This window comes from Heterodontus francisci, chromosome 3 (genome assembly GCF_036365525.1).
Source record: "Heterodontus francisci isolate sHetFra1 chromosome 3, sHetFra1.hap1, whole genome shotgun sequence".
NCBI lineage: Eukaryota > Metazoa > Chordata > Chondrichthyes > Heterodontiformes > Heterodontidae > Heterodontus > Heterodontus francisci.
The window spans coordinates 210,708,196-210,732,988 of record NC_090373.1 but is presented as its reverse complement, the minus strand read 5'-3'; the positions used below and the strand labels follow the sequence as shown (position 1 = coordinate 210,732,988).

The 24,793-nt window shown below is 40.0% G+C and overlaps 1 protein-coding gene across 1 annotated transcript in view; it reads left to right on the top strand.

Annotated features, from left to right (window-relative positions):
* Nucleotides 1–24,793, top strand: part of LOC137367183 (uncharacterized) — a 327,563-nt gene that overhangs the window by 248,847 nt on the left and 53,923 nt on the right. Inside the window, exon 4 of the mRNA XM_068028620.1 lies at nucleotides 13,340–13,489. Within this exon, the coding sequence (XP_067884721.1) occupies nucleotides 13,340–13,489 (150 nt within the window). The remainder of the gene's footprint in view (nucleotides 1–13,339; nucleotides 13,490–24,793) is intronic.

The window sequence follows — 24,793 nt, the reverse complement described above, 5'->3', positions numbered from 1 at the left end:
TCTTGATCCAGGTCAGTGTGTGTGTTATTGATCCAGGTCAGTGTGAGTGATATTGATCCAAGTCAATGTGTGTGATCTTGATCCAGGTCAGTGTGTGTGATATTGATCCAAGTCAATGTGTGTGATCTTGATCCAGGTCAGTGTGAGTGATATTGATCCAAGTCAATGTGTGTGATCTTGATCCAGGTCAGTGTGAGTGATATTGATCCAAGTCAATGTGTGTGTTATTGATCCAGGTCAGTGTGAGTGATATTGATCCAAGTCAATGTGTGTGATCTTGATCCAAGTCAATGTGTGTGATCTTGATCCAGGTCAGTGTGAGTGATATTGATCCAAGTCAATGTGTGTGATCTTGATCCAAGTCAATGTGTGTGATCTTGATCCAGGTCAGTGTGAGTGATATTGATCCAAGTCAATGTGTGTGATATTGATCCAAGTCAATGTGTGTGATCTTGATCCAGGTCAGTGTGAGTGATATTAATCCAAGTCAATGTGTGTGATCTTGATCCAAGTCAATGTGTGTGATCTTGATCCAGGTCAGTGTGACTGATATTGATCCAGGTCAATGTGTGTGATCTTGATCCAGGTCGGTGTGTGTGATATTGATCCAGGTCAGTGTGAGTGATATTGATCCAGGTCAATGTGTGTGATCTTGATCCAGGTCAGTGTGAGTGATATTGATCCAAGTCAATGTGTGTGATCTTGATCCAAGTCAATGTGTGTGATCTTGATCCAGGTCAGTGTGACTGATATTGATCCAGGTCAATGTGTGTGATCTTGATCCAGGTCAGTGTGTGTGATATTGATCCAGGTCAGTGTGAGTGATATTGATCCAGGTCAATGTGTGTGATCTTGATCCAAGTCAATGTGTGTGATCTTGATCCAGGTCAGTGTGAGTGATATTGATCCAAGTCAATGTGTGTGATCTTGATCCAAGTCAATGTGTGTGATCTTGATCCAGGTCAGTGTGAGTGATATTGATCCAAGTCAATGTGTGTGATCTTGATCCAAGTCAATGTGTGTGATCTTGATCCAGGTCAGTGTGAGTGATATTGATCCAAGTCAATGTGTGTGATCTTGATCCAAGTCAATGTGTGTGATCTTGATCCAGGTCAGTGTGAGTGATATTGATCCAAGTCAATGTGTGTGATCTTGATCCAAGTCAATGTGTGTGATCTTGATCCAGGTCAGTGTGACTGATATTGATCCAGGTCAATGTGTGTGATCTTGATCCAAGTCAATGTGTGTGATCTTGATCCAGGTCAGTGTGAGTGATATTGATCCAAGTCAATGTGTGTGATCTTGATCCAAGTCAATGTGTGTGATCTTGATCCAGGTCAGTGTGACTGATATTGATCCAGGTCAATGTGTGTGATCTTGATCCAGGTCAGTGTGTGTGATATTGATCCAGGTCAGTGTGAGTGATATTGATCCAGGTCAGTGTGAGTGATATTGATCCAGGTCAGTGTGAGTGATATTGATCCAGGTCAGTGTGAGTGATCTTGATCCAAGTCAATGTGTGTGATCTTGATCCAAGTCAATGTGTGTGATCTTGATCCAGGTCAGTGTGAGTGATATTGATCCAGGTTCGTGTGAGTGATATTGATTCAGGTCAGTGTGAGTGATATTGATCCAGGTCAGTGTGAGTGATATTGATCCAGGTCAGTGTGAGTGATCTTGATCCAAGTCAATGTGTGTGATCTTGATCCAGGTCAGTGTGAGTGACATTGATCCAGGTCAGTGTGAGTGATATTGATCCAGGTCAGTGTGAGTGATATTGATCCAGGTCAGTGTGAGTGATATTGATTCAGGTCAGTGTGAGTGATATTGATCCGGGACAGTGTGAGTGATATTGATCCAGGTCAGTGTGAGTGATCTTGATCCAAGTCAATGTGTGTGATCTTGATCCAAGTCAATGTGTGTGATCTTGATCCAGGTCAGTGTGAGTGATATTGATTCAGGTCAGTGTGAGTGATATTGATCCAGGTCAGTGTGAGTGATATTGATCCAGGTCAGTGTGAGTGATCTTGATCCAAGTCAATGTGTGTGATCTTGATCCAAGTCAATGTGTGTGATCTTGATCCAGGTCAGTGTGAGTGATATTGATCCAGGTGAGTGTGTGTGATCTTGATCCAAGTCAATGTGTGTGATATTGTTCCAGGTCAGTGTGAGTGATATTGATCCAGGTCAATGTGTGTGATCTTGATCCAGGTCAGTGTGTGTGATATTGTTCCAGGTCAGTGTGAGTGATATTGTTCCAGGTCAGTGTGAGTGATATTGATCCAGGTCAATGTGTGTGATCTTGATCCAGGTCAGTGTGAGTGATATTGATTCAGGTCAGTGTGAGTGATATTGATCCAGGTTAATGTGTGGGATATTTTACCAGGTCAGTGTGAGTGATATTGATCCAGGTCAGTGTGTGTGAGCTTGATCCAGGTCAATGTGTGTGATCTTGATCCAGGTCAGTGTGAGTGATATTGATCCAGGTCAGTGTGAGTGATATTGATCCAGGTTAATGTGTGGGATATTTTACCAGGTCAGTGTGAGTGATATTGATCCAGGTCAGTGTGTGTGAGCTTGATCCAGGTCAGTGTGAGTGACATTGATTCAGGTCAGTGTGAGTGATATTGATCCAGGTCAGTGTGAGTGATATTGATCCAGGTTAATGTGTGGGATATTTTACCAGGTCAGTGTGAGTGATATTGATCCAAGTCAATGTGTGTGATCTTGATCCAGGTCAGTGTGAGTGACATTGATCCAGGTCAGTGTGAGTGATATTGATCCAGGTCAGTGTGAGTGATATTGATCCAGGTCAGTGTGAGTGATATTGATCCATGTCAGTGTGAGTGATATTGATCCAGGTCAATGTGTGTGATCTTGATCCAAGTCAATGTGTGTGATCTTGATCCAGGTCAGTGTGAGTGATATTGATCCAGGTCAGTGTGAGTGATATTGATCCAGGTCAGTGTGTGTGAGCTTGATCCAGGTCAGTGTGAGTGACATTGATTCAGGTCAGTGTGAGTGATATTGATCCAGGTCAGTGTGAGTGATATTGATCCAGGTTAATGTGTGGGATATTTTACCAGGTCAGTGTGAGTGATATTGATCCAAGTCAATGTGTGTGATCTTGATCCAGGTCAGTGTGAGTGACATTGATCCAGGTCAGTGTGAGTGATATTGATCCAGGTCAGTGTGAGTGATATTGATCCAGGTCAGTGTGAGTGATATTGATCCAAGTCAATGTGTGTGATATTGATCCAAGTCAATGTGTGTGATATTGATTCAGGTCAGTGTGAGTGATATTGATCCAGATCAGTGTGTGTGATATTGATCCAGGTCAGTGTGAGTGATATTGATCCAGGTGAGTGTGTGTGATATTGATCCAGGTGAGTGTGTGTGATATTGATCCAGGTGAGTTTGTGTGATCTTGATCCAGGTCAGTGTGAGTGATATTGATCCAGGTCAATGTGAGTGATATTGATCCAGGTCAGTGTGAGTGATATTGATCCATGTCAGTGTGAGTGATATTGATCCATGTCAGTGTGTGTGATATTGATCCAGGTCAATGTGTGTGATCTTGATCCAGGTCAGTGTGTGTGATCTTTATCCTGGTCAGTGTGAGTGATATTGATCCAGGTCAGTGTGAGTGATATTGATCCAGGTCAATGTGAGTGATATTGATCCAGGTCAGTGTGAGTGATATTGATCCATGTCAGTGTGAGTGATATTGATCCAGGTCAATGTGTGTGATCTTGATCCAGGTCAGTGTGTGTGATCTTGATCCAGGTCAGTGTGAGTGATATTGATCCAGGTCAATGTGAGTGATATTGATCCATGTCAGTGTGAGTGATATTGATCCAGGTCAGTGTGAGTGATATTGATCCAGGTCAGTGTGTGTGATATTGATCCAGGTCAGTGTGAGTAATATTGATCCAGGTCAGTGTGTGTGATATTGATCCAGGTCAGTGTGAGTGATATTGATCCAGGTCAGTGTGAGTGATATATTAATCCAGGTCAGTGTGAGGGATATTGATCCAGGTCAGTGTGAGTGATATTGATCCAGGTCAGTGTGAGGGATATTGATCCAGGTCAGTGTGAGTGATATTGATCCAGGTCAGTGTGAGGGATATTGATCCAGGTCAGTGTGTGTGATATTGATCCAGGTCAGTGTGAGTGATATTGATCCAGGTCAGTGTAAGGGATATTGATCCAGGTCAGTGTGTGTGATATTGATCCAGGTCAGTGTGAGTGATATTGATCCAGGTCAGTGTGAGGGATATTGATCCAAGTCAATGTGTGTGATCTTGATCCAGGTCAGTGTGAGTGATATTGATCCAGGTCAGTGTGAGTGATATTGATCCAGGTCAGTGTGTGTGATATTGATCCAGGTCAGTGTGAGTGATATTGATCCAGGTCAGTGTGGGTGATATTGATCCAGGTCAGTGTGATTGATATTGATCCAGGTCAATGTGTGTGATCTTGATCCAGGTCAGTGTGAGTGATATTGATCCAGGTCAGTGTGAGTGATATTGATCCAGGTTAATGTGTGTGATCTTGATCCAGGTCAGTGTGAGTGATATTGATCCAGGTCATTGTGTGTGATATTGATCCAGGTTAATGTGTGTGATCTTGATCCAGGTCAGTGTGAGTGATATTGATCCAGGTCAGTGTGTGTGATATTGATCCAGGTTAATGTGTGGGATATTTTACCAGGTCAGTGTGAGTGATATTGATCCAAGTCAATGTGTGTGATCTTGATCCAGGTCAGTGTGAGTGATATTGATCCAGGTCAGTGTGTGTGATATTGATCCAGGTTAATGTGTGGGATATTTTACCAGGTCAGTGTGAGTGATATTGATCCAAGTCAATGTGTGTGATCTTGATCCAGGTCAGTGTGAGTGATATTGATCCAAGTCAATGTGTGTGATCTTGATCCAAGTCAATGTGTGTGATCTTGATCCAGGTCAGTGTGAGTGATATTGATCCAAGTCAATGTGTGTGATCTTGATCCAAGTCAATGTGTGTGATCTTGATCCAGGTCAGTGTGAGTGATATTGATCCAAGTCAATGTGTGTGATCTTGATCCAAGTCAATGTGTGTGATCTTGATCCAGGTCAGTGTGACTGATATTGATCCAGGTCAATGTGTGTGATCTTGATCCAAGTCAATGTGTGTGATCTTGATCCAGGTCAGTGTGAGTGATATTGATCCAAGTCAATGTGTGTGATCTTGATCCAAGTCAATGTGTGTGATCTTGATCCAGGTCAGTGTGACTGATATTGATCCAGGTCAATGTGTGTGATCTTGATCCAGGTCAGTGTGTGTGATATTGATCCAGGTCAGTGTGAGTGATATTGATCCAGGTCAATGTGTGTGATCTTGATCCAGGTCAGTGTGAGTGATATTGATCCAAGTCAATGTGTGTGATCTTGATCCAAGTCAATGTGTGTGATCTTGATCCAGGTCAGTGTGAGTGATATTGATCCAAGTCAATGTGTGTGATCTTGATCCAGGTCAGTGTGAGTGATATTGATCCAGGTCAGTGTGAGTGATATTGATCCAGGTCAGTGTGAGTGATATTGATTCAGGTCAGTGTGAGTGATATTGATCCAGGTCAGTGTGAGTGATATTGATCCAGGTCAGTGTGAGTGATCTTGATCCAAGTCAATGTGTGTGATCTTGATCCAAGTCAATGTGTGTGATCTTGATCCAGGTCAGTGTGAGTGATATTGATCCAGGTTCGTGTGAGTGATATTGATTCAGGTCAGTGTGAGTGATATTGATCCAGGTCAGTGTGAGTGATATTGATCCAGGTCAGTGTGAGTGATCTTGATCCAAGTCAATGTGTGTGATCTTGATCCAGGTCAGTGTGAGTGACATTGATCCAGGTCAGTGTGAGTGATATTGATCCAGGTCAGTGTGAGTGATATTGATCCAGGTCAGTGTGAGTGATATTGATTCAGGTCAGTGTGAGTGATATTGATCCGGGTCAGTGTGAGTGATATTGATCCAGGTCAGTGTGAGTGATCTTGATCCAAGTCAATGTGTGTGATCTTGATCCAAGTCAATGTGTGTGATCTTGATCCAGGTCAGTGTGAGTGATATTGATTCAGGTCAGTGTGAGTGATATTGATCCAGGTCAGTGTGAGTGATATTGATCCAGGTCAGTGTGAGTGATCTTGATCCAAGTCAATGTGTGTGATCTTGATCCAAGTCAATGTGTGTGATCTTGATCCAGGTCAGTGTGAGTGATATTGATCCAGGTGAGTGTGTGTGATCTTGATCCAAGTCAATGTGTGTGATATTGTTCCAGGTCAGTGTGAGTGATATTGATCCAGGTCAATGTGTGTGATCTTGATCCAGGTCAGTGTGTGTGATATTGTTCCAGGTCAGTGTGAGTGATATTGTTCCAGGTCAGTGTGAGTGATATTGATCCAGGTCAATGTGTGTGATCTTGATCCAGGTCAGTGTGAGTGATATTGATTCAGGTCAGTGTGAGTGATATTGATCCAGGTTAATGTGTGGGATATTTTACCAGGTCAGTGTGAGTGATATTGATCCAGGTCAGTGTGTGTGAGCTTGATCCAGGTCAATGTGTGTGATCTTGATCCAGGTCAGTGTGAGTGATATTGATCCAGGTCAGTGTGAGTGATATTGATCCAGGTTAATGTGTGGGATATTTTACCAGGTCAGTGTGAGTGATATTGATCCAGGTCAGTGTGTGTGAGCTTGATCCAGGTCAGTGTGAGTGACATTGATTCAGGTCAGTGTGAGTGATATTGATCCAGGTCAGTGTGAGTGATATTGATCCAGGTTAATGTGTGGGATATTTTACCAGGTCAGTGTGAGTGATATTGATCCAAGTCAATGTGTGTGATCTTGATCCAGGTCAGTGTGAGTGACATTGATCCAGGTCAGTGTGAGTGATATTGATCCAGGTCAGTGTGAGTGATATTGATCCAGGTCAGTGTGAGTGATATTGATCCAGGTCAGTGTGAGTGATATTGATCCATGTCAGTGTGAGTGATATTGATCCAGGTCAATGTGTGTGATCTTGATCCAAGTCAATGTGTGTGATCTTGATCCAGGTCAGTGTGAGTGATATTGATCCAGGTCAGTGTGAGTGATATTGATCCAGGTCAGTGTGTGTGAGCTTGATCCAGGTCAGTGTGAGTGACATTGATTCAGGTCAGTGTGAGTGATATTGATCCAGGTCAGTGTGAGTGATATTGATCCAGGTTAATGTGTGGGATATTTTACCAGGTCAGTGTGAGTGATATTGATCCAAGTCAATGTGTGTGATCTTGATCCAGGTCAGTGTGAGTGACATTGATCCAGGTCAGTGTGAGTGATATTGATCCAGGTCAGTGTGAGTGATATTGATCCAGGTCAGTGTGAGTGATATTGATCCAAGTCAATGTGTGTGATATTGATCCAAGTCAATGTGTGTGATATTGATTCAGGTCAGTGTGAGTGATATTGATCCAGATCAGTGTGTGTGATATTGATCCAGGTCAGTGTGAGTGATATTGATCCAGGTGAGTGTGTGTGATATTGATCCAGGTGAGTGTGTGTGATATTGATCCAGGTGAGTGTGTGTGATCTTGATCCAGGTCAGTGTGAGTGATATTGATCCAGGTCAATGTGAGTGATATTGATCCAGGTCAGTGTGAGTGATATTGATCCATGTCAGTGTGAGTGATATTGATCCATGTCAGTGTGTGTGATATTGATCCAGGTCAATGTGTGTGATCTTGATCCAGGTCAGTGTGTGTGATCTTTATCCTGGTCAGTGTGAGTGATATTGATCCAGGTCAGTGTGAGTGATATTGATCCAGGTCAATGTGAGTGATATTGATCCAGGTCAGTGTGAGTGATATTGATCCATGTCAGTGTGAGTGATATTGATCCAGGTCAATGTGTGTGATCTTGATCCAGGTCAGTGTGTGTGATCTTGATCCAGGTCAGTGTGAGTGATATTGATCCAGGTCAATGTGAGTGATATTGATCCATGTCAGTGTGAGTGATATTGATCCAGGTCAGTGTGAGTGATATTGATCCAGGTCAGTGTGTGTGATATTGATCCAGGTCAGTGTGAGTAATATTGATCCAGGTCAGTGTGTGTGATATTGATCCAGGTCAGTGTGAGTGATATTGATCCAGGTCAGTGTGAGTGATATATTAATCCAGGTCAGTGTGAGGGATATTGATCCAGGTCAGTGTGAGTGATATTGATCCAGGTCAGTGTGAGGGATATTGATCCAGGTCAGTGTGTGTGATATTGATCCAGGTCAGTGTGAGGGATATTGATCCAGGTCAGTGTGTGTGATATTGATCCAGGTCAGTGTGAGTGATATTGATCCAGGTCAGTGTAAGGGATATTGATCCAGGTCAGTGTGTGTGATATTGATCCAGGTCAGTGTGAGTGATATTGATCCAGGTCAGTGTGAGGGATATTGATCCAAGTCAATGTGTGTGATCTTGATCCAGGTCAGTGTGAGTGATATTGATCCAGGTCAGTGTGAGTGATATTGATCCAGGTCAGTGTGTGTGATATTGATCCAGGTCAGTGTGAGTGATATTGATCCAGGTCAGTGTGGGTGATATTGATCCAGGTCAGTGTGATTGATATTGATCCAGGTCAATGTGTGTGATCTTGATCCAGGTCAGTGTGAGTGATATTGATCCAGGTCAGTGTGAGTGATATTGATCCAGGTTAATGTGTGTGATCTTGATCCAGGTCAGTGTGAGTGATATTGATCCAGGTCATTGTGTGTGATATTGATCCAGGTTAATGTGTGTGATCTTGATCCAGGTCAGTGTGAGTGATATTGATCCAGGTCAGTGTGTGTGATATTGATCCAGGTTAATGTGTGGGATATTTTACCAGGTCAGTGTGAGTGATATTGATCCAAGTCAATGTGTGTGATCTTGATCCAGGTCAGTGTGAGTGATATTGATCCAGGTCAGTGTGTGTGATATTGATCCAGGTTAATGTGTGGGATATTTTACCAGGTCAGTGTGAGTGATATTGATCCAAGTCAATGTGTGTGATCTTGATCCAGGTCAGTGTGAGTGATATTGATCCAGGTCAGTGTGAGTGATATTGTTCCAGGTCAATGTGTGTGATCTTGATCCAGGTCAGTGTGAGTGATATTCATCCAGGTCAGTGTGAGTGATATTGATCCAGGTCAGTGTGTGTGATGTTGATCCAGGTCAGTGTGAGTGATATTGATCCAGGTAAATATGTGTGATATTGATCCAGGTCAGTGTGATGGATATTGATCCAGGTCAGTGTGAGTGATATTGTTCCAGGTCAATGTGTGTGATCTTGATCCAGGTCAGTGTGAGTGATATTGATCCAGGTCAGTGTGAGTGATATTGATCCAGGTAAATATGTGTGATATTGATCCAGGTCAGTGTGAGTGATATTGATCCAGGTCAGTGTGAGTGATATTGATCCAGGTAAATATGGGTGATATTGATCCAGGTCAGTGTGATGGATATTGATCCTGAGCAAGAGGACTAGGCAGGTGGTGCAGGAATCTCCTGTGGCTATTCCCCTGCAAAACAGATATACTGCTTTGGATACTGTGGGGGGGAATGGCCTCTCAGGGCAAAGCAGCAACAGCCCAATTCGTTGCACCACAGTTCGCTCTGCTGCACAGGGGAGGAGTAAAAAGTGTGGGAATGCAATAGTTATAGGGGATTCAATTGTAAGGGGAATAGATAGGTGTTTCTGTGGCCACAAAAGAGACTCCATGATGGTATGTTGCCTCCCTGGTGCTAGGGTCAATGTTGTCCCTGAGCGGTTACAGGACATTCTGAAAGGGGAGAGTGAACAGCCTGTGGTCGTGGTACACATTGGTTCAAACGACATAGGTGAAAAAAAGGATGTGGTCCTAAAAGCAGAAAATAGGGATTTAGGAAGTAAGTTGAAAAGTAGGACCTCAAAGGTAGTGATCTCAGGATTACTACCAGTGCCATGTGCTAGTCAGAGTAGAAATAGCAGGATATATCTGATGAATACGTGGCTGAAGAGATGGTGTGAGGGGGGGGTGTTTAGATTCCTGTGACATTGGGCCCGGTTCTGGGGGAGGTGGGACCAGTACAAACTGGACAGGTTACACCTGGCCAGGACCGGGACTGATGTCCTCGGGGCAGTATTTGCTAGAGTGGTTGGGGAAGGTTTACAGTAAAATGGCAGGGGGATGGGAACCTTTGCAAGGAGTCAGAGGAGGGGAGCTCAAAGACAAGAACAAAAGACAGTAAGAGGATTAAGAAAAGTGATAGGCAGAGAAATCAAGGGCCAGAATCAAACAGGGCCGCAGTGAAAAATAGTGGGAAAGGGACAAGTAATGTTAAATAGACAAGGATTTGTGCCTTAACACACGGAGCATTCGCAATAAAGTGGACAAATTAATCACGCAAATAGATGTAAACAGGTATGATATAGTCAGGATTACGGAGACATGGCTGCAAGGTGACCAGGGATGGGAAATGAACATCCAGGGGTATTCAGTATTTAGGAAGGACAGACAAAAAGTAAAAGGCGGTGAAATTGCATTGCTGGTTAAAGAGGAAATTAATGCAATAGTGAGGAAATACATTAGCTCTGACGATGTGGAATCTGTATGGGTAAAGCTGAGAAACACTAAGGGGTAAAAAACATTAGTGGGGGTTGTATATAGACCCCCAAACTGTAATGGTGATGTTGGGAATGGCATTAAACAGGAAATTAGAGATGGATGCAATAAAGGAACGTCTGCAATTATGGGTGAGTTTAATCTGCATATAGATTGGGCAAATCAAATTAGTCACAATACCATAGAGGAGGAAGTCATGGAGTGTATATGGGATGGTTTTCTGGACCAATACGTTGAGGAACCAACCAGAAAACCGGCCATCCTCGACTGGGTATTGTGTAATGAGAGAGGAATATTTGACAATCTAGTTATGCGCAACCCCTTGGGGATGAGCGACCATAATATGATTGAATTTTTCATCAAGATGGTCAGTGACGTAGTTGATTCTGATACTAGGGTCCTGAATCTTAATAAAGGAAACTACGAAGGTATGAGGTGCGAGTTGGTTATGATGGATTGGGAAACGTTACTTAAAGGGATGACAGTGGATAGGCAATGGCAAACATTTAAAGAGCACATGGATGAACTGCAACAATTGTTTATTCCTGTCTGGCTCAAAAGTAAAACGGGAAAGGTAGCCAAACCATGGCTTACAAGGGAAATGAGAGATAGCAATAGATCGACAGAAGAGGCATATAAATTCACCAGAAAAAACAACAGACCTGAGGATTGGGAGCAGTTTAGAATTCAGCAAAGGAGGACTAAGGGATTGATTAAGAAGGGGAAAATAGAGCACGAGAGCAAGCTTGTTGGGAACATAATAACTGACTGTAAAAGTTTCTATAGGTATGTGAAGAGAAAAATATTGGTGAAGACAAATGTAGGTCCCTTACAGTCAGAAACAGGGGAATTTATTATGGGGAACAAAGAAATGGCTGACCAACTAAATGCATACTTTGGTTCTGTCTTCACAAAGGAGGACACAAATATCATCCCAGAAATGTTGGGGAACACAGAGTTTAGTGAGAGGGAGGAACTGAAGGAAATCACTATGAGTAGAGAAATGGTGTTGGGGAAATTGATGGGATTGAAGGCCGATAAATCCCCAGGGCTTGATAATCTACATCCCAGAGTACTTAAGGAAGTGACACTAGAAATAGTGGATGCATTGGTGGTCATCTTCCAAGATTCTATAGACGCTGGAACAGTTCCTACAGAATGGAGGGTAGCTAATGTAACCCCACTCTTTAAAAAGAGAGGTAGAGAGAAAACAGGGAATTATAGACCAGTCAGCCTGACGTCGGTAGTGGGGAAAATTCGAGAGTCCATTATCAAAGATTTTATAGCAGAGCACTTAGAGAACAGTGGTAGAATCGGACAGAGTCAGCATGTATTTACGAAAAGCAAATCATGCTTGACAAATCTACTGGAATTCTTTGAGGATGTAACTATTAGAGTTGATGAGGGGGAGCCAGTGGATGTGGTTTATTTGGACTTTCAGAAGGCTTTCGACAAAGTCCCACATAAGAGATTCGCATGTAAAATTAAAGCGCATGGGATTGGGGGTAGCGTATTGCGATGGATAGAAAATTGGTTGGTAGACAGGAAACAAAGAGTAGGGATAAATGGGTCTTTTTCTGAATGACAGGCAGTGACTAGTGGGGTATCGCAGGGATTGGTGCTAGGTCCCCAGCTATTCACAATATATATTAATGATTTAGATGAGGGAACAAAATGTAATATCTCCAAATTTGCAGATGACATAAAACTGGGTGGGAGGGTGAGTTGTGAGGAGGATGCAGGGAGGCTTCAGGGTGATTTGGACAAGTTGAGTGAGTGGGCTAATGCATGGCAGATGCAGTATAATGTGGATAAATGTGAGGTTATCCACTTTGGTAGCGAAAACAGGAAGGCAGATTATGATTTGAATGGCTATAAACTGAGAGAGGGGAATATACAGCGAGACCTGGGTGTTCTCGTACACCAGTCGCTAAAGGTAAGCATGCAGGTGCAACAGGCGGAAAAAAAGGCAATTGGTATGTTGGCCTTCATAGCGAGAGGATTCGAGTACAGGAGCAGGGATATCTTGCTGCAATTATACAGGGCCTTGGCGAGGCCACACCTGGAATATTGTGTGCAGTTTTGGTCTCCTTATCTGAGGAAGGATGTTCTTAATATAGAGGGAGTACAGCGAAGGTTTACCAGACTGATTCCTGGGATGACGGGACTGACGCATGAGGAGAGATTGAGTCGGTTCGGATTATATTCGCTGGAGTTCAGAAGAGTGAGGGGGGATTTCATAGAAACCTATAAAATTCTAACAGGGCTTGACAGGGTAGATGCAGGAAGGATGTTCCCGATGATGGGGGATTCCAGAACCAGGGGTCATAGTCTAAGGATACGGGATAAACCATTCAGGACTGAGATAAGGAGAAATTACTTCACCCAGAGAGTGGTGAGCCTGTGGAATTCACTAGTACAGAAAGCAGTTGAGGCCAAAACGTTGTATGTTTTCAAGAAGGAGTTAGATATAGCTCTTGGGGCGAAAGGGATCAAAGGATATGGGGGGAAAACGGGAACAGGTTACTGAGTTGGATGATCAGCCAGGTCAGTTTATGTGTGATATTGATCCAGGTCAGTGTGTGTGATATTGATCCAGGTCAGTGTATGTGTGATTTTGATCCAGGACTGTGTGCGGATGCATGATCACTAGTCCAGACCACATATTGAAGGAGCTCATTCTTCCATTTCAGATGCTGGCCTGGTTGAAGGGACACCTCACTGTTATGTTGGACCTTCCCGAGATCATCGATTGGGACACACTGGAATCTGCACAAAAAAGCCACGTTGCATTGGAGTGTGAAATCCTGGCCAACAGTGCAGGGATTGAAGTTGTCAGGAGTGTACGTATGAGTCAGGATCCTGAACTGCAGGACCATGCCCCCCGCCTCCATGTCTAAATCCCCTTCTAGGCCCCTAATTGGCTTCACCTTTCAAAAACTTTGGATTCCCTTTTACATTAGCTGTCAGTCTCTTCTGATACTCTCTTTTTGCTTCTGTGATTTCCTTTTTCAATTCCTCTCTGAACTTTCTATATTCAGCCTGGCTCTCAATTGTATTATCTACCTGTCAGCTGTCATATGTAACCTTTTTCTGCTTCATCTTACTCTCTATCTTTTCGTCATCCAGGGAGCTCTGGATTTGTTTGCCTTCCTTCTCCCCCTTGTGGGAATGTACCTTGACTGTACTGAACTATCTGCTCTTTACAGGCAGTGCATTTTTCATTACAGTTTTGCCTGCTAATCTTTGATTTCAGTGTACCTGGCCAGGTCCATTCTCTCTCCATTGAAATTGACCCTCCTCCAATTAATTATATCATACTCTAGATTGCTCCTTGTCCTTTGCCATAGCTAACCTAAACCTGATGATGCTATGATCACTGTTCCCTAAATTTTCCCTACTGACACTTGATCCACCTCATTCCCAAGAACCAGATCCAGCAATGCCTCCTTCCTCGTTGGACTGGAAACACACAGATGTCGAAAATTGTCCTGAACACACTCTGGAAACTCTTGCTTCTCTCTGCCCTTTACACTATTATTATTCCAGTCTAATTTAGGATAATTAAAATCCCCATTGTAACTTCTCTATAATTATTGTACCTCTCTGTAAGTTCCTTACAAATTTGCTCCTTTATATTTTTCCCACTGGTTGGTGGCCAGTAGAATACACTCTGCAGAGTAATGGTACCTCGATTGTTCTTCAGCTCAGCCAAATAGATTGTGTCCTCTAGGACAACCTCTCTCTCTCTCTCCAGCACTGTAATGTTCTCCTTCGTCAATGCTGCTACCCCTCCCCCTTTCTTTCTTTTCCTATCTTTCCTGAACACTTTGTATCCAGGAATATTTAGTACCCAGTCCTGCCCTTTCTTGAACCACGTCTCTGTTATTGCCACAGCATCATATTGCCATGTGGCTATCTGTGCCTGAAGCCCACCAACCTTATTTACCACACACTCTGTGTGTTCACATAAAACCACAGTAAACCTAATTTAGACCTTATTTACCACACACTGTATGTTCACATACATCCACAGTAAACCTAATTTAGACCTTATTTATCACACACTGTGTGTTCACATACATCCACAGTAAACCTAATTTAGACCTTATTTACCACACACTGTGTGTTCACATACATCCACAGTAAACCTAATTTAGACCTTATTTACCACACACTGTGTGTTCACATACATTCACAGTAAACCTAATTTAGACCTTATTTACCACACTCTGTGTGTTCACATACATCCACAGTAAACCTAATTTAGACCTTATTTACCACACACTGTGTGTTCACATACATTCACAGTAAACCTAATTTAGACCTTATTTACCACACACTGTGTGTTCACATACATCCACAGTAAACCTAATTTAGACCTTATTTATCACACACTGTGTGTTCACATACATCCACAGTAAACCTAATTTAGACCTTATTTACCAGACTCTGTGTGTTCACATACATACACAGTAAACCTAATTTAGACCTTATTTACCACACTCTGTGTGTTCACATACATCCACAGTAAACCTAATTTAGACCTTATTTACCACACACTGTGTGTTCACATACATCCACAGTAAACCTAATTTAGACCTTATTTACCACACTCTGTGTGTTCACATACAACCACAGTAAACCTAATTTAGACCTTATTTACCACACACTGTGTGTTCACATACATACACAGTAAACCTAATTTAGACCTTATTTACCACACACTGTGTTCACATACATCCACAGTAAACCTAATTTAGACCTTATTTACCACACACTGTGTTCACATACATCCACAGTAAACCTAATTTAGACCTTATTTACCACACACTGTGTTCACATACATCCACAGTAAACCTAATTTAGACCTTATTTACCACACACTGTGTTCACATACATCCACAGTAAACCTAATTTAGACCTTATTTACCACACACTGTGTTCACATACATCCACAGTAAACCTAATTTAGACCTTATTTATCACACACTGTGTTCACATACATCCACAGTAAACCTAATTTAGACCTTATTTACCACACACTGTGTTCACATACATCCACAGTAAACCTAATTTAGACCTTATTTACCACACACTGTGTTCACATACATCCACAGTAAACCTAATTTAGACCTTATTTACCACACACTGTGTTCACATACATCCACAGTAAACCTAATTTAGACCTTATTTACCACACACTGTGTGTTCACATAAATCCACAGTAAACCTAATTTAGACCTTATTTACCACACACTGTGTTCACATACATCCACAGTAAACCTAATTTAGACCTTATTTACCACACACTGTGTTCACATACATCCACAGTAAACCTAATTTAGACCTTATTTACCACACTCTGTGTGTTCACATACATCCACAGTAAACCTAATTTAGACCTTATTTACCACACACTGTGTTCACATACATCCACAGTAAACCTAATTTAGACCTTATTTACCACACACTGTGTGTTCACATACATCCACAGTAAACCTAATTTAGACCTTATTTACCACACACTGTGTTCACATACATCCACAGTAAACCTAATTTAGACCTTATTTATCACACACTGTGTTCACATACATCCACAGTAAACCTAATTTAGACCTTATTTACCACACACTGTGTTCACATACATCCACAGTAAACCTAATTTAGACCTGATTTACCACACACTGTGTTCACATACATCCACAGTAAACCTAATTTAGACCTTATTTACCACACTCTGTGTGTTCACATACAACCACAGTAAACCTAATTTAGACCTTATTTACCACACACTGTGTGTTTGCATACATTCACAGTAAACCTAATTTAGACCTTATTTACCACAGACTGTGTTCACATACATTCACAGTAAACCTAATTTAGACCTTATTTACCACACACTGTGTGTTTGCATACATTCACAGTAAACCTAATTTAGACCTTATTTACCACACACTGTGTTCACATACATTCACAGTAAACCTAATTTAGACCTTATTTACCACACTCTGTGTGTTCACATACAACCACAGTAAACCTAATTTAGACCTTATTTACCACACACTGTGTGTTTGCATACATTCACAGTAAACCTAATTTAGACCTTATTTACCACACACTGTGTTCACATACAGACACAGTAAACCTAATTTAGACCTTATTTACCACACACTGTGTTCACATACATCCACAGTAAACCTAATTTAGACCTTATTTACCACACACTGTGTGTTTGCATACATCCACAGTAAACCTAATTTAGACCTTATTTACCACCCACTGTGTGTTCACATACATCCACAGTAAACCTAATTTAGACCTTATTTACCACACACTGTGTGTTCACATACATCCACAGTAAACATAATTTAGACCTTATTTACCACACTCTGTGTGTTCACATACATCCACAGTAAACCTAATTTAGACCTTATTTATCACACACTGTGTGTTCACATACATCCACAGTAAACCTAATTTAGACCTTATTTACCACACAATGTGTGTTCACATACATCCACAGTAAACATAATTTAGAACTTATTTACCACACACTGTGTGTTCACATACATCCACAGTAAACCTAATTTAGACCTTATTTACCACACACTGTGTGTTCACATAAATCCACAGTAAACCTAATTTAGACCTTATTTACCACACACTGTGTTCACATACATCCACAGTAAACCTAATTTAGACCTTATTTACCACACACTGTGTTCACATACATCCACAGTAAACCTAATTTAGACCTTATTTACCACACTCTGTGTGTTCACATACATCCACAGTAAACCTAATTTAGACCTTATTTACCACACACTGTGTTCACATACATCCACAGTAAACCTAATTTAGACCTTATTTACCACACACTGTGTGTTCACATACATCCACAGTAAACCTAATTTAGACCTTATTTACCACACACTGTGTTCACATACATCCACAGTAAACCTAATTTAGACCTTATTTATCACACACTGTGTTCACATACATCCACAGTAAACCTAATTTAGACCTTATTTACCACACACTGTGTTCACATACATCCACAGTAAACCTAATTTAGACCTTATTTACCACACAGTGTGTTCACATACATCCACAGTAAACCTAATTTAGACCTTATTTACCACACTCTGTGTGTTCACATACAACCACAGTAAACCTAATTTAGACCTTATTTACCACACACTGTGTGTTTGCATAAATTCACAGTAAACCTAATTTAGACCTTATTTACCACACACTGTGTTCACATACATTCACAGTAAACCTAATTTAGACCTTATTTACCACACACTGTGTGTTTGCATACATTCACAGTAAACCTAATTTAGACCTTATTTACCACACACTGTGTTCACATACATTCACAGTAAACCTAATTTAGACCTTATTTACCACACTCTGTGTGTTCACATACAACCACAGTAAACCTAATTTAGACCTTATTTACCACACACTGTGTGTTTGCATACATTCACAGTAAACCTAATTTAGACCTTATTTACCACACACTGTGTTCACATACAGACACAGTAAACCTAATTTAGACCTTATTTACCACACACTGTGTTCACATACATCCACAGTAAACCTAATTTAGACCTTATTTACCACACACTGTGTGTTCACATACATCCACAGTAAACCTAATTTAGACCTTATTTACCACACTCTGTGTGTTCACATACATCCACAGTAAACCTAATTTAGACCTTATTTATCACACACTGTGTGTTCACATACATCCACAGTAAACCTAATTTAGACCTTATTTACCACACAATGTGTGTTCACATACATCCACAGTAAACATAATTTAGACCTTATTTACCACACACTGTGTGTTCACATACATCCACAGTAAACCTAATTTAGACCTTATTTACCACACACTGTGTGTTCACATAAATCCACAGTAAACCTAATTTAGACCTTATTTACCACACACTGTGTTCACATACATCCACAGTAAACCTAATTTAGACCTTATTTACCACACACTGTGTTCACATACATCCACAGTAAACCTAATTTAGACCTTATTTACCACACTCTGTGTGTTCACATACATCCACAGTAAACCTAATTTAGACCTTATTTACCACACACTGTGTTCACATACATCCACAGTAAACCTAATTTGGACCTTATTTACCACACACTGTGTGTTCACATACATCCACAGTAAACCTAATTTAGACCTTATTTACCACACACTGTGTTCACATACATCCACAGTAACCCTAATTTAGACCTTATTTATCACACACTGTGTTCACATACATCCACAGTAAACCTAATTTAGACCTTATTTACCACACACTGTGTTCACATACATCCACAGTAAACCTAATTTAGACCTTATTTACCACACACTGTGTACACATACATCCACAGTAAACCTAATTTAGACCTTATTTACCACACTCTGTGTGTTCACATACAACCACAGTAAACCTAATTTAGACCTTATTTACCACACACTGTGTGTTTGCATACATTCACAGTAAACCTAATTTAGACCTTATTTACCACACACTGTGTTCACATACATTCACAGTAAACCTAATTTAGACCTTATTTACCACACACTGTGTGTTTGCATACATTCACAGTAAACCTAATTTAGACCTTATTTACCACACACTGTGTTCACATACATTCACAGTAAACCTAATTTAGACCTTATTTACCACACTCTGTGTGTTCACATACAACCACAGTAAACCTAATTTAGACCTTATTTACCACACACTGTGTGTTTGCATACATTCACAGTAAACCTAATTTAGACCTTATTTACCACACACTGTGTTCACATACAGACACAGTAAACCTAATTTAGACCTTATTTACCACACACTGTGTTCACATACATCCACAGTAAACCTAATTTAGACCTTATTTACCACACACTGTGTGTTTGCATACATCCACAGTAAACCAAATTTAGACCTTACTTACCACACACTGTGTGTTCACATACATCCACAGTAAACCTAATTTAGACCTTATTTACCACACACTGTGTGTTCACATACATCCACAGTAAACCTAATTTAGACCTTATTTACCACACTCTGTGTGTTCACATACATCCACAGTAAACCTAATTTAGACCTTATTTATCACACACTGTGTGTTCACATACATCCACAGTAAACCTAATTTAGACCTTATTTACCACACAATGTGTGTTCACATACATCCACAGTAAACATAATTTAGACCTTATTTACCACACACTGTGTGTTCACATACATCCACAGTAAACCTAATTTAGACCTTATTTACCACACACTGTGTTCACATACATCCACAGTAAACCTAATTTAGACCTTATTTACCACACACTGTGTTCACATACATCCACAGTAAACCTAATTTAGACCTTATTTACCACACACTGTGTTCACATACATCCACAGTAAACCTAATTTAGACCTTATTTACCACACACTGTGTTCACATACATCCACAGTAAACCTAATTTAGACCTTATTTATCACACACTGTGTTCACATACATTCACAGTAAACCTAATTTAGACCTTATTTACCACACACTGTGTTCACATACATCCACAGTAAACCTAATTTAGACCTTATTTACCACACACTGTGTTCACATACATCCACAGTAAACCTAATTTAGACCTTATTTACCACACTCTGTGTGTTCACATACAACCACAGTAAACCTAATTTAGACCTTATTTACCACACACTGTGTGTTTGCATACATTCACAGTAAACCTAATTTAGACCTTATTTACCACACACTGTGTTCACATACATTCACAGTAAACCTAATTTAGACCTTATTTACCACACTCTGTGTGTTCACATACAACCACAGTAAACCTAATTTAGACCTTATTTACCACACACTGTGTGTTTGCATACATTCACAGTAAACCTAATTTAGACCTTATTTACCACACACTGTGTTCACATACAGACACAGTAAACCTAATTTAGACCTTATTTACCACACACTGTGTTCACATACATCCACAGTAAACCTAATTTAGACCTTATTTACCACACACTGTGTGTTTGCATACATCCACAGTAAACCTAATTTAGACCTTATTTACCAAACACTGTGTGTTCACATACATCCACAGTAAACCTAATTTAGACCTTATTTACCACACACTGTGTGTTCACATACATCCACAGTAAACCTAATTTAGACCTTATTTACCACACTCTGTGTGTTCACATACATCCACAGTAAACCTAATTTAGACCTTATTTATCACACACTGTGTGTTCACATACATCCACAGTAAACCTAATTTAGACCTTATTTACCACACAATGTGTGTTCACATACATCCACAGTAAACATAATTTAGACCTTATTTACCACACACTGTGTGTTCACATACATCCACAGTAAACCTAATTTAGACCTTATTTACCACACACTGTGTGTTCACATACATCCACAGTAAACCTAATTTAGACCTTATTTACCACACACTGTGTTCACATACATCCACAGTAAACCTAATTTAGACCTTATTTACCACACTCTGTGTTCACATACATCCACAGTAAACCTAATTTAGACCTTATTTACCACACTCTGTGTGTTCACATACATCCACAGTAAACCTAATTTAGACCTTATTTACCACACACTGTGTGTTCACATACTTCCACAGTAAACCTAATTTAGACCTTATTTACCACACACTGTGTGTTCACATACAACCACAGTAAACCTAATTTAGACCTTATTTATCACACACTGTGTTCACATACATCCACAGTAAACCTAATTTAGACCTTATTTACCACACAATGTGTGTTCACATACATCCACAGTAAACCTAATTTAGACCTTATTTACCACACACTGTGTTCACATACATCCACAGTAAACCTAATTTAGACCTTATTTACCACACACTGTGTGTTCACATACATCCACAGTAAACCTAATTTAGACCTTATTTACCACACTCTGTGTGTTCACATACATCCACAGAAAACCTAATTTAGACCTTATTTATCACACACTGTGTGTTCACATACATCCACAGTAAACCTAATTTAGACCTTATTTACCACACACTGTGTTCACATACATCCACAGTAAACCTAATTTAGACCTTATTTACCACACACTGTGTGTTCACATACATCCACAGTAAACCTAATTTAGACCTTATTTACCACACACTGTGTTCACATACATCCACAGTAAACCTAATTTAGACCTTATTTACCACACACTGTGTTCACATACATCCACAGTAAACCTAATTTAGACCTTATTTACCACACACTGTGTTCACATACATCCACAGTAAATCTAATTTAGACCTTATTTACCACACACTCTGTGTTTGCATACATCCACAGTAAACCTAATTTAGACCTTATTTACCACACACTGTGTGTTCACATACAACCACAGTAAACCTAATTTAGACCTTATTTATCACACACTGTGTTCACATACATCCACAGTAAACCTAATTTAGACCTTATTTACCACACACTGTGTTCACATACATCCACAGTAAACCTAATTTAGACCTTATTTACCACACTCTGTGTGTTCACATACAACCACAGTAAACCTAATTTAGACCTTATTTACCACACACTGTGTGTTTGCATACATTCACAGTAAACCTAATTTAGACCTTATTTACCACACACTGTGTTCACATACAGACACAGTAAACCTAATTTAGACCTTATTTACCACACACTGTGTTCACATACATCCACAGTAAACCTAATTTAGACCTTATTTACCACACACTGTGTGTTTGCATACATCCACAGTAAACCAAATTTAGACCTTACTTACCACACACTGTGTGTTCACATACATCCACAGTAAACCTAATTTAGACCTTATTTACCACACACTGTGTGTTCACATACATCCACAGTAAACCTAATTTAGACCTTATTTACCACACTCTGTGTGTTCACATACATCCACAGTAAACCTAATTTAGACCTTATTTATCACACACTGTGTGTTCACATACATCCACAGTAAACCTAATTTAGACCTTATTTACCACACAATGTGTGTTCACATACATCCACAGTAAACATAATTTAGACCTTATTTACCACACACTGTGTGTTCACATACATCCACAGTAAACCTAATTTAGACCTTATTTACCACACACTGTGTTCACATACATCCACAGTAAACCTAATTTAGACCTTATTTACCACACACTGTGTTCACATACATCCACAGTAAACCTAATTTAGACCTTATTTACCACACACTGTGTGTTCACATACATCCACAGTAAACCTAATTTAGACCTTATTTACCACACACTGTGTTCACATACATCCACAGTAAACCTAATTTAGACCTTATTTATCACACACTGTGTTCACATACATTCACAGTAAACCTAATTTAGACCTTATTTACCACACACTGTGTTCACATACATCCACAGTAAACCTAATTTAGACCTTATTTACCACACACTGTGTTCACATACATCCACAGTAAACCTAATTTAGACCTTATTTACCACACTCTGTGTGTTCACATACAACCACAGTAAACCTAATTTAGACCTTATTTACCACACACTGTGTGTTTGCATACATTCACAGTAAACCTAATTTAGACCTTATTTACCACACACTGTGTTCACATACATTCACAGTAAACCTAATTTAGACCTTATTTACCACACTCTGTGTGTTCACATACAACCACAGTAAACCTAATTTAGACCTTATTTACCACACACTGTGTGTTTGCATACATTCACAGTAAACCTAATTTAGACCTTATTTACCACACACTGTGTTCACATACAGACACAGTAAACCTAATTTAGACCTTATTTACCACACACTGTGTTCACATACATCCACAGTAAACCTAATTTAGACCTTATTTACCACACACTGTGTGTTTGCATACATCCACAGTAAACCTAATTTAGACCTTATTTACCACACACTGTGTGTTCACATACATCCACAGTAAACCTAATTTAGACCTTATTTACCACACACTGTGTGTTCACATACATCCACAGTAAACCTAATTTAGACCTTATTTACCACACTCTGTGTGTTCACATACATCCACAGTAAACCTAATTTAGACCTTATTTATCACACACTGTGTGTTCACATACATCCACAGTAAACCTAATTTAGACCTTATTTACCACACAATGTGTGTTCACATACATCCACAGTAAACATAATTTAGACCTTATTTACCACACACTGTGTGTTCACATACATCCACAGTAAACCTAATTTAGACCTTATTTACCACACACTGTGTGTTCACATACATCCACAGTAAACCTAATTTAGACCTTATTTACCACACACTGTGTTCACATACATCCACAGTAAACCTAATTTAGACCTTATTTACCACACTCTGTGTTCACATACATCCACAGTAAACCTAATTTAGACCTTATTTACCACACTCTGTGTGTTCACATACATCCACAGTAAACCTAATTTAGACCTTATTTACCACACACTGTGTGTTCACATACTTCCACAGTAAACCTAATTTAGACCTTATTTACCACACACTGTGTGTTCACATACAACCACAGTAAACCTAATTTAGACCTTATTTATCACACACTGTGTTCACATACATCCACAGTAAACCTAATTTAGACCTTATTTACCACACAATGTGTGTTCACATACATCCACAGTAAACCTAATTTAGACCTTATTTACCACACACTGTGTTCACATACATCCACAGTAAACCTAATTTAGACCTTATTTACCACACACTGTGTGTTCACATACAACCACAGTAAACCTAATTTAGACCTTATTTACCACACACTGTGTGTTCACATACATCCACAGTAAACCTAATTTAGACCTTATTTACCACACTCTGTGTGTTCACATACATCCACAGAAAACCTAATTTAGACCTTATTTATCACACACTGTGTGTTCACATACATCCACAGTAAACCTAATTTAGACCTTATTTACCACACACTGTGTTCACATACATCCACAGTAAACCTAATTTAGACCTTATTTACCACACACTGTGTGTTCACATACATCCACAGTAAACCTAATTTAGACCTTATTTACCACACACTGTGT